Here is a 10,916-nt window from a genome sequence, read left to right on the forward strand (position 1 = left end):
CACTTAAACGTTTTGGTCACATTTGTTACCCTTTTAATTTTTTTCCAACACGGATACAATGATATAATCAAAACAAGCAAGTGAACTCAACTGTGTACATTTTCTTGTTTTCATACTACAAAAGTCAGATAAGAAACTATTTTAAACGTTTTTTTTTTTTTTTTTAATGAAGCTCATCAAATTGTGTATATATTACTGCAAAACAATAACCATGTGAAAATACTGCTATTCACTCTACCTATTCTTTTCGGCAAACGATTTCACTTTCAGTTGTCAGACTTCATGAAGTAATCTGACGAGTTTGTGCATGTGAGAGTCGCAGACTTTGATGGCCTCCTGAGCATTTCTGACCTCTGAGGGCTTGGCAGCTCGAACTGACATGCACACCAGGACATCTCTTCTCCGGTCATAGTTTCCGACACAGCGGTAAGCTTGACCACGGATAAGACGCGGTAGCTCTTGCTCCTGCAGGAATGAGACCGTTAAGAGCATGATCCAAAAATACCACAGACCTGTCTTGTCAATGAGTTGCAAATTCTGATCATTGTGCGGCAACATGCAAAAGTCAATATGTCGATAACTGCATTGTGTGCACTGTTTATATATAAACACACAAAATGAAGCACTCATGCTATGTAATGTATTTCCCCAACTTACATTTTCATAGAAGATGCACTGCACAGCCACCTTGCCATCTCTCAACAGGAAGTTTTTGGTGCCATGGTGACCAATTGTCACAGCAGAGTCAAGAGTAGCTGAGGGGTAGAGCACATGCTGGAATGTTAACATGGTTATGAGTTGAGAGGAGAGGCAACGGTGGTCCACAAGCAACTAACCAAATATCTCCAAAAAATACGTGACTTTGTCTTTAAACTGACTCCAGTGTTTCATGCCGTCAATGACTGCAGTCAAAATCCTGAGTGAGTTGTCAAACGGTGCTTTTTTGGGAACACTCTTCTGCTCAACAAAAGAAAACAATACAGAAGATACAATGAGTGCATACTTTTTAACATGGTGCATGTTATGCGAATAATACCATTTGTGTTTCTTGTGGAGTCTGGGGTTTATGTGCACTCCTTTTCCCTACAGATGTGGGGAAACTGTTTGTAAAATTCCATTTGTTTTGTGTCTGAGCAGCTGGCCCGCTGGGTGGTCCGACAGGTAGAGGCAGAGATCGGAACCGTGCAGGATTGGCCGGCCCGTAAGACGCTTGTTGGCCCATCTGAGAGAACCCGCTATGAGGCGTCTGCTTGCTGGAGGCACTCTGACTGCTGGAAGATGTTTGATACTGGTTCTGTCCGGAAGTGAAAGTTGATCTGGAAGTCTGTTGTCTCTCGGGGTTGCTGGGTGCTCCCATCCTCGAGCTGAGAATGAAATAAACTCAAATTCTAATTTTCAACAACTCATCATAATGTTAATGTTATGTATATCTTATTTATTATCATATTGTATTGTGCTTGTGATGATACTATTTTTCAAGACTTCCATTCAACTTTCAAGTTGTTGTTGCAGTAACTTCCATGGAAAACCCACATTGTACTTGCAGCTTTGTACGGATGTGGTAAAGGTGCGTATGCTCTCATTGTTGGTGCAGGTCGATAGCTGCCATATTGTGGGGACGGTGTAGATCGTGCCATGTTCTGTTGGTTCCGCTGATGACTTGGATGAGCATCATAAGAGGAATCTGGGAGCTGGAAAGACCCATAGGCACCTGGGGAGAAAGTCATTCTCAAGAAGCACTTAGTTAAATGTAGGTTTTGCTTTAGAGCAGCAAGGCTTTGCATAGCATTGGTGACATTCAATTTTAATGCCCTCACATTGCCCGTTTTTTTCGGAGGCTCTTAAGCTTAAGGTTATCTCCTGGTTTATGGCACATTCATCTTACTCAATGGGTGATCTGACACTATTGCAGTAAAGGTTAACAGAGCCTGACTGAATGCATCACCTGATGCACCAGGGGGGGCAGGTGAGCTGCTACTTGGCGTGAACTCGGTGTAAGCAAAGGAGTCATTCTCAGAAGGAGTCGACGTCAAAGGAATTCGATTTCTTTTCTTCTGATTGAACAGCGGCACAGGGAGGCAGCCTGATGGAGGCAGCGGGGACAGCAACATTTTTCACTAATAGTACTTGTTAATCAGTACGTTAACGGGGCCTGAATGAATTCTTCACCTGATGCACCACACGAGGCAGGTGAGCTGGTATTTGGCATGAACTTGGTGTGAGAAAAGAAGTCATTCTCAGAAGGAGTCGACATCAAAGGAGTTAGATTTCTTTTCTTCTGATTGAATAGAGGCACAGGGGGGCAGCCTGACGGAGACAGCAGGGACAGCAACGTTTTTCACTAACAGTACTTTCAATCTGACAAAGGTATGTATTCATAATGTACACATCACAGCTACAATATTAGGTAAAGAAAACAATAACCAATATCCCTCTGAGCTTTATACTACTAGTTTTACTACTACATACTACTACAACTAAAACGCTTCAGAGTTACATGGCACTTTTCAATGGACACAAGGATGCCGAGTAACTCACAGTGGTAATGCAAATACATCTATGTACACATTTTATTTATACACACATATGCTTATATACACGTGTATCATGTAAGGCAGTACAGTGAAAAGGTTTGGGGTTCGAATAGGGCCATAAATATATTCTTTCAAACCTGCTGTTGGTCTACTTGACAGATTGTCATTCCTTTTCATCCCGGCTGTTAAAAGATATAGGCTGCAATACTGAAATTAATTGGCAAATGATAGGTTAAGAAATGGACATGACAGATTTCTGTCTATGTTAGCTGGCTATGCTAGTTAGCTGTGTCTGACATTCAACTTATTACAGTGAAAAAAGGCAACATTTCGGCTGTTATCGTTCAAGTCCAATAAACACCAATAAATTCAAATAAATTTTAAAAATAATCAATGACTATACTGTAATATTTAAAAATATTTCATATCGTTATTCTTGGCTAAAGGACTTACGGTTAAGCACGCAAAGCAAATCGCGCCAAAAAGCAGCGCAGTACTGTACTTTTGAGCAAATTGTGGTGCCTTCAGGCTGTAACAATAAAATCCGACATTCCATACGCACCATGAAAGTGCTTGTCGAAATTACATGTAAAATGGTACAGTACACTTATGCTAGATGTTCAACAACAGCAATAATGTATGGGTATGGGTATGTTTAATGATCAGCGTCAGAAACAAACACACACACATTTAAAAACACTTTTAATAAGTTTCACATTTAATTTTAAGACATCTTTAAATTGGATATTTATTTTTGTATTTTTATCAATGGGTAACGCGGGTTTGTGGAATGGATAATCTCAACGTCACTTGTAACAACCAGGAACACAAAGATACTTCCTTGAGACCTGAGTAGCTTGGTTCGGCAAGAAAATCTTTCTCCACTTTTGCAGCCTAGCTAGTACTAGCTACGCGTTTTCACCGCCTTCGGGAAGTTTCCAGGGATGATATTGCAAATGCGGATTTGCGACAGTCCACAACTGGCAACCTGCACGTTGTTGAGGGGGCGGCGCTAGTGCACGCAGTAGTTTCTGGAAGGAACCTCATGCTTGCAACATGGAGAAAGTGAGTGTTCGTCAAATCTTGTCTTCGCCCTACATGTATACGTTTCGATTGTTTTAATCATGATTCACTTCACCTTTCAATTGTTTGAGGTTAGCGTAGATACACTTGTGTACTGAAACACTGATAACGGCCAGCTAAGTTAGCTTGATTGTCCGTGGCTTGTGTGGTTAGCTATCAGCTAGTCCCACGCTGTAGCTGCTTGGCTATGCGGTTTAATCATCTTGTGCCAACGTTTCGGATCTGTGCTTTCTTGAATTTGCCAATGTAAGCGGGTCAGTTTCTTGTTTGCTGTGAGGGCACAAATGCCTTAGACATCATTGTCTTACACGGTTCGATGTCAAAGTCAAGCAAATACGTCAAGCTGATGAGCTACGATTGAGCGTCACCATTGTTGTTTAATAATGCAGTATAGTTTGCCTGCCGACCTGCCATTCACATTTGTAGAAATGTGTCACTGCACGTACAATCACACCGTTTGTGAACAACTGGTTTGCATCAATCGGCTGTCCTTGGCGCAACGATTGTTAAGACTAGGTAACTACATTCAATGACACATTTCTTGCGTTTTATTAATATGTTGTATCTTAGGGTCTGGCGTGTAGTGAAGTACTGTATTCATTCGAATACACGTGCTGCAGGGGTATTTCGGTTGCTTTCGTCAACCGCCTGTGCTCTGTCCGGAAGATCTTTCTAGATGCACAAGGGGCTGCTGTCATGACTACACTGTTTTTTCTTGTAGCTCCCGGCTTTTGCAGTTAACAATGAACACACTAAGTTATTAGCACTCTTTTCCTTCTGAATATTTGACAAAGGTTACACAGGAGTTGGGGGAAGGCAAACAAACTGTCACCAGGAGCCAGCAAGGTTGCTAAAAACACTGGACATTACATGCAAAAGAGTGTGGTCCACTTTACTCGCCTGAAGAGGGCACAGTCGCTGTATTTGAGAGTAGTCAAGATAGCATCGATGCTGATGCGAGCCATCGCTTGCATTTCCTTGTAGAGTGTGTCGATTTCATTCTATTGTGCATTCCATCAAGGCTGTTGGCCCCGTCACAAACTTAGCGGAGCAGTCTTTGAAATTGGGTTAGTGGAGAGACATTCGCCAGGAACCTGTACCATTATGGGGGATTTATGGAACGTGTTTGTCATTTCTATTTAAAAAGTACAATGATAATAATAATAATAATAACTGCCTCTTTTATATCTGCCGTGGTCACCAAGATGGCAGACCTGGTCTAAAAATAACTCACCAGCGACAGGACATTGTGATTTCTGAGGGATGTTACATAAGTGATCATTTAAAAATGTAAACATTTACACACCATAAATAGCGTTGCATATTGACATCTGTTTTGTACCTTGTTATATCATTGTGGACCCACAGTGAGAACTCAATATCATAATTTATTATTATTATTTAAATTAAAGGTATTTTCAGCAAATGTGTTGGTTCAGAAATGTACTGGTGGGCCTATTAATCTGCACCCAAAAAGTAGCTCTGTTTCAAAAAGGTTGGTGACCCCTGTTTTATACTACAAGACATGAAATTGTATATGCAACATGCCGTCCACATCAATTAACTATCAATCATACACCGCTGACAATTTTTTTCCATTAATCAATTTTTGGTAACTAAAACGTCTGTGTTTCCTGACAACGTTTACAGTTGGCATACTGCGTTCTAGGGTGGATTGTAGCTTTATGTGGTTTGTCAATTTTTTAATAGTAGTTGCTCAGTACACTCTGAGTGTAATGTCATATGTCAGATAATATGTACGTTGTACGTAGGAATAAAGAGATGCGAGAAGAAATTAAAGACATGTTCTGTCACTTGTGTTGCACCTGTCTGACATGAGCAGATGCCTGTTGCCTCTTGCTTGCCACTGGCATCTGTTCAAATATATTAATCCAAATCAGATTTATATTGGAGGAAGTCATCATATATTTTTCTTAACCATAAAAAAAAAAAAAACTACATGAGCGGCAGCGTCTTATGGTCAGCTTGTGTTTCATTTATTTACCGCCTCTGCGTTCACAGGTGTCTGCATTGAAAGACCAAGGCAACAAAGCACTGAGTGCAGGAAATATTGACGAGGCGATACGCTGCTACACTGAGGCCGTGACTCTCGACCCCAAAAACCATGTCCTGTTCAGCAACCGTTCAGCTGCCTACGCCAAAAAAGGCAATTATCAAAAGGCTCTCGAGGATGCCTGTGAGACCATCAAGATAAAGCCAGACTGGGGCAAGGTGAGGTGACTTGCGTCTACTTCCTTTCGAATCCTTTTGACAATAAATTCCCTGCAGTAAACTAAATTAGTGAACAATCTCCATCCTTATCAACACAAGGGCTACTCCCGCAAAGCTGCGGCACAGGAATTTCTTGGACGACTCGAGCATGCAAAAGCGACGTACCAAGAGGGCATCCGGCATGAGCCAAACAATCAGCAGCTGAAGGAGGGTTTACAGAACATTGAGGCCCGCCTCGCAGGTAGATCTTTCTATAGCCCGCAGAAAAGCACCATGATTATATACCTTTAATTAAAGAGAATCGTGACACTGTCATCATAAGAAATTGACATGAGATTAAGTCTGATTTCTGCTGTCCTCCATGATAACAGACTGCTCATCTCTGTGTTGAATCAAAATAAAACATTTGCTTTCAGTTTGGGGGAAAAAAAAATCCAAATTTTTGCTGATTTTTCTGGCATGTTATGGACCAAAACCAGTGACTGAATCTTAATTCATTTATGTTTGTGCATTTGAAATAATGTCATGTTTTTTATGAAGGGGGTGGAAATTAAAACATGTTTTAGAAATACGATTCATCAATTGATGAACAAAAGAATCGCCAGATTAATCGATTATTCAAATCAAATCAAAAAGATTAAACATGTCATTCTGACTTTACATTTTCGGTCGTTTCTGGTCTACAAAGCTCGGACAGGAATCGGACAGTCCACTGTGATGTGTTCAATAATCTTATTGGTCAGATGTCGTGAGACTATCAACAAATCTATTGGCAGCGTGAAGCTTCTTAGTAGAAATCCATAGATTGACCACGTCACATCTGTGTGGCAGAAAAAGTAACGGCTTGCAGTGCAGAAATGACTGTACACTCTCTGTCACACAACTTCGCCTCTACATGTATCAATCTTTGATTATTTTTTTTTGTATTTCAGAGAAATCAATGATGAATCCTTTCGCCATGCCTAACATGTATCAAAAGCTGGAGAATGATCCTCGAACCCGTGAGCTCTTGGCAGATCCGAGCTACAAAGAGCTCCTGGAGCAACTCAGGAACAACCCCTCTGCGCTTGGCACGTATGTGCGTTTATTTTATGTGTAGGGATGTTCGATGGCACTTTTCTTCCGACCGGTGCAAGCATGCAACTCATGGCTAGTCACCGATACCAAGTACCGATACCACTAGTACTTTTCATACTAGAAATTTCCCCCAAAGCAATGACAAATAATTTTAAAGAAAGACTTATATATCCCAATATAGCATGTTTCCTTAAAAATTGCATGAAATTAATGACAGTGTTGTACAAAAATCTTTACATTTATTCATACAATACACATTTTATGCAGCAGTATTCCCCAACCACTGGCCACAGATTGGTCCCGGGCTGCACAGATGAAAGAAGAAAAAAAATTCTCCTGATAAATGTCAAGATGCTAATCGTCTCGGTCGCAGTTACACTAATATTAAACGCACAAGCTCGTAAAATGAGCAAAAATCAGACCACGTACGAAACCCGCTCTGCAACGTGCTGCGGATGGCTCTTGATAAAGCCCATATGCGACTTTTAAATTTGCTCTGAGGTGTCTTATGTTGGCACATTTCAAGAGGACGCTGCTAATATAGTTGCATCGAAATGTGGCCTCACGTTTGTTAAATCTACAAAATAACCCAGTTTTTGTGTTGCTCGCTCATCAACTTTATATTTCTTCTGTGGTGTCTGTTGCGTTACCATAGTGACCATATTAACCCACAGACAAAGATCAACTTATTCGTGATGGCAGCAAATTATGAGTGTTTCTCTTTGTTTTACAGGAAGCTACAAGATAAAAGAGTCATGACCACACTCTCTGTGCTGTTGGGGCTGAATTTGTCCGGAATGGACGAAGAAGACGAGCCCACTCCTCCTCCTCCTACCACAACTACTACCAAACCTAAAGAGGCGCAGACTCCCCCTTCCACAAACGAAGACCTTCCTGAGAACAAGAGAAATGTAAGTCAGCCAATCAGGTTTTTGGCCACGGGGTCGTCACTGCTGTCATTCGAAGTGTTAATTCACGGTTTTGCCTATTTAATAGGCCGCGAAAGAAAAGGAACTTGGGAACGCTGCCTATAAGAACAAGGACTTCGATGCAGCGCTGAAGCATTATCAAGAAGCAATCAAGCATGATCCAACCAACATGACTTATATTTCAAATCAAGCTGGTGTGTGATTTTATGGGATTGTCAATTTCAAACGCAAATGTGCTTTTTGGGCAGGTGTCATATTTTTAGTTTGGTCAAATGGGTCGCGACAAACTGTTAATATAGAGCCGACATTTCGCATGTACATTCACGCTTGAAATGTTCTTTTCATGATCCCTTTAGCCGTTTACTTCGAGAAGGCGGATTTTGAGAAGTGCAGGGAGCTCTGCGAGAAGGCTATTGATGTTGGCAGAGAGAACCGTGAAGACTACAGACAAATTGCCAAGTGAGTTCAGTTTTTTTTTTTTCTTTTTTTTTCTCCCCCCCATCAATTCGAAGCAATTTACACAAACTCTTAAACCCTCAAGTGTCAATTTGGAAATAGCCCATGTATGATTTGGACGGGAAAAAAGTTGTGCAGTTAACAACTGATTGACCGCATCAATACCTCTTACCGTAAAATGTAATGCACATGGAATACATTTATTTCACCACAACTCGTAGTAGCTCTAGTGATATAAACCTTCTGTTGGAATACTCCACAATTGCCTTTCCATTTGTGGAACGTGTGTTCAAGAGCAAAGAGTTCGGTTAGACTAGACTTGGCTGATATTTGGAAATACTACTTTGTGTTAATATCCATCTCCTTGTTTTTTTTTTTTTTTGTTTTTTTTGAAGGGCACTGGCCAGGATTGGCAACTCCTACTTCAAGCAGGAAAAGTACAAAGAGGCTGTTCAGTATTTCAACAAGAGTTTAACAGAGCATCGCACTCCTGATGTCTTGAAAAAGTGTCAACAGGTGCGTCACGCCCATTTATTATACTCTATTATGTAATTGACAATGTTGTGTCTACATAATGCTCACGCTTGATATTACGTTGATGGCTGAGTACTACGTCGAAAAATCAATTCCAGCGGCTCGCGCATGTTTTGACCCGATTCTGCAGGCAGAGAAGATCCTGAAAGAGTTGGAGAAACAAGCCTACATTAATCCCGATTTAGCTCTGGAGGAGAAGAACAAGGGAAATGAAGCCTTCCAGAAGGGTTTGTTTGAAGCTCACGTTGCTATCCTTTTTTACTTTTTTTTTTTTTTTTTTTAAATCAAGTTTTTAACTTATCTTGTGCTCCCTGTAGGCGACTATCCACTAGCCATGAAACATTACACCGAGGCCATCAAAAGAAACCCAATTGATGCAAAGCTCTTCAGTAACCGAGCTGCCTGCTACACCAAACTGTTGGAGTTTCAACTCGCCCTAAAGGTCAAAACTACCGCTGAGTTTTTAGATCAGATCTGATCCCTCACACTTGATATGTATTACACCATTTAAATAACATAACTTTTTTTGTTGATCAGGATTGTGAGGAGTGCATCAAACTTGAGCCCACATTCAGTGAGTTGGACGCCATCTTTAGTGTCTCTCATGCTGCAATTTAAGTACGATACCTGCCAAGAAATGTTTGTTGTTAAGTGCTAATTTATGAAATGTGTCAACAGTTAAAGGCTACACACGCAAAGCAGCTGCTTTAGAGGCAATGAAAGATTTCTCCAAAGCCATGGATGTGTACCAGAAGGCTTTGGAGCTTGATTCTTCTTCAAAGGTATTTTAGTCCAATTTCGGGACACATTTATTCATATGTGTAGTGCGAATGACTTTCATCTTTTGCATTTTCCCACCCAGGAAGCCACAGAAGGCTTACAGCGCTGCATGGTCAGCCAGGCAATGAGGAACGACAGTCCTGAGGAAGTAAAGCAAAGAGCCATGGCCGATCCCGAGGTACAGCAGATTATGTCCGACCCCGCCATGCGCATGATCCTCGAGCAAATGCAGAAGGACCCACAGGCGCTCAGCGAGTAAGTTTCGCAACGTCTACGTATGTTCCTGCGTCTGCATTTTGAAAGGTTTCCCAAAAATGTGATGGCTCTTTTTTTTTTTTCCCCCCGTTTCTTTACTTCAGCCATTTAAAGAATCCTGTCATTGCAAAGAAAATTCAGAAACTCCTGGATGTCGGACTCATAGCCATTCACTGATGTGATACAAGCCAAGATATGAAGAAAAAGTGGAGCAAAATGCAAATTCTCTAAATATTACATTGTCTTTTTGTTGCCTTCAAAATTATACTCTGTGGTGTCACTTCAACCGTGTTCTTTTTTTTTTTTTCTTTTTTTTTTTTTTTAGCATTTCAAGTCCTGACACTTTTAAATATAATCTTTTTTTTTTTTTTTTTGGCCATTTGGCAGATTCCAGTGAACGTGCCCCTAAAATCAAACGGTTTATGGACATTTGACTATATACTGCATCAGATCCATTGTTATTTTCAAGGTCATTGCGCACTGTAAAGCAGATCACATTTTTCCCTTAAAGCACGAAAATTGTTTGAGAATTTTCACAATTGTCAGGTCGATCACAAATTGGAATTGTTTGTTTGCTCTGGATGGCTTGACTAAACACGGTGCTTCAAAGTTAGTGTCAGTGGGTTTGCCTCTTTCCCCATTTTTTTAATCATCTCTTTAATTTAAGATGGATCCACCGGCCTGTTTATACTGGATATGTGTTGTATGATTGTAGGCAACGTATATCAATTTCGACTCATTCAAATATCAGCTGTTCAAATGATTAAAATTAATAAAGCAGCATACAGCGGCCTTTTTAATGCATTCTTCAATATGGGATCGACTATGACACTTGGTTGAATAGAAACTAGTTGTGGACTTTCGTTTATTTCTAGAAATAAAATGAATCACATAGCTTGTAGACATACAGTAGTATTATGGATGTGCAAAGAACACATGCCACAAATAGACAGGAAAGGTGCGTTTGATGGTGTAATTATGGCTGCCCTCGAGGTGGTGCTTTATAATGGTGAAGGAAACGGCAATGTAGACAAGT

At 40.7% G+C, this 10,916-nt stretch overlaps 2 protein-coding genes across 4 annotated transcripts; one reads left to right on the forward strand and one right to left on the reverse strand.

Annotated features, from left to right (window-relative positions):
- Nucleotides 1-12: 12 nt before the first annotated feature.
- Nucleotides 13-4,666, reverse strand: spata22 (spermatogenesis associated 22). Of its 3 annotated transcripts, XM_086057078.1 has the most exons (9): nucleotides 2,988-3,056; nucleotides 2,672-2,741; nucleotides 2,170-2,307; nucleotides 1,946-2,083; nucleotides 1,534-1,711; nucleotides 1,037-1,364; nucleotides 837-957; nucleotides 658-755; nucleotides 15-465 (listed from the first exon to the last, which is right to left on the reverse strand). In XM_086057078.1, exons 2-9 carry the CDS (start codon nucleotides 2,709-2,711, stop codon nucleotides 274-276), a joined length of 1,233 nt encoding a protein of 410 aa, XP_085913204.1. In that variant the 5' UTR covers nucleotides 2,712-2,741; nucleotides 2,988-3,056; the 3' UTR covers nucleotides 15-273. The 3 variants fall into 3 exon arrangements, with proteins under 3 accessions (XP_085913206.1, XP_085913205.1, XP_085913204.1); XM_086057080.1 differs by lacking the exons at nucleotides 2,672-2,741; nucleotides 2,988-3,056 and adding an exon at nucleotides 4,518-4,666 and having other exon boundaries at nucleotides 13-465; XM_086057079.1 differs by lacking the exon at nucleotides 2,672-2,741 and having other exon boundaries at nucleotides 14-465; nucleotides 2,988-3,048.
- stip1 (stress-induced phosphoprotein 1) lies at nucleotides 3,437-10,672 on the forward strand. Its single transcript, XM_086057072.1, has 14 exons — nucleotides 3,437-3,599; nucleotides 5,640-5,849; nucleotides 5,949-6,090; nucleotides 6,782-6,923; nucleotides 7,660-7,837; nucleotides 7,923-8,049; nucleotides 8,212-8,314; nucleotides 8,707-8,827; nucleotides 8,976-9,072; nucleotides 9,163-9,287; nucleotides 9,383-9,419; nucleotides 9,524-9,627; nucleotides 9,708-9,880; nucleotides 9,985-10,672. Exons 1-14 carry the CDS (start codon nucleotides 3,591-3,593, stop codon nucleotides 10,055-10,057), a joined length of 1,641 nt encoding a protein of 546 aa, XP_085913198.1. The 5' UTR covers nucleotides 3,437-3,590; the 3' UTR covers nucleotides 10,058-10,672.
- The last annotated feature ends 244 nt before the right edge of the window (nucleotides 10,673-10,916 follow it).

Source organism: Filicampus tigris, chromosome 17 (genome assembly GCF_054856515.1).
Source record: "Filicampus tigris isolate MCC_2025a chromosome 17, RoL_Ftig_1.0, whole genome shotgun sequence".
NCBI classification, from domain to species: Eukaryota; Metazoa; Chordata; class Actinopteri; order Syngnathiformes; family Syngnathidae; genus Filicampus; species Filicampus tigris.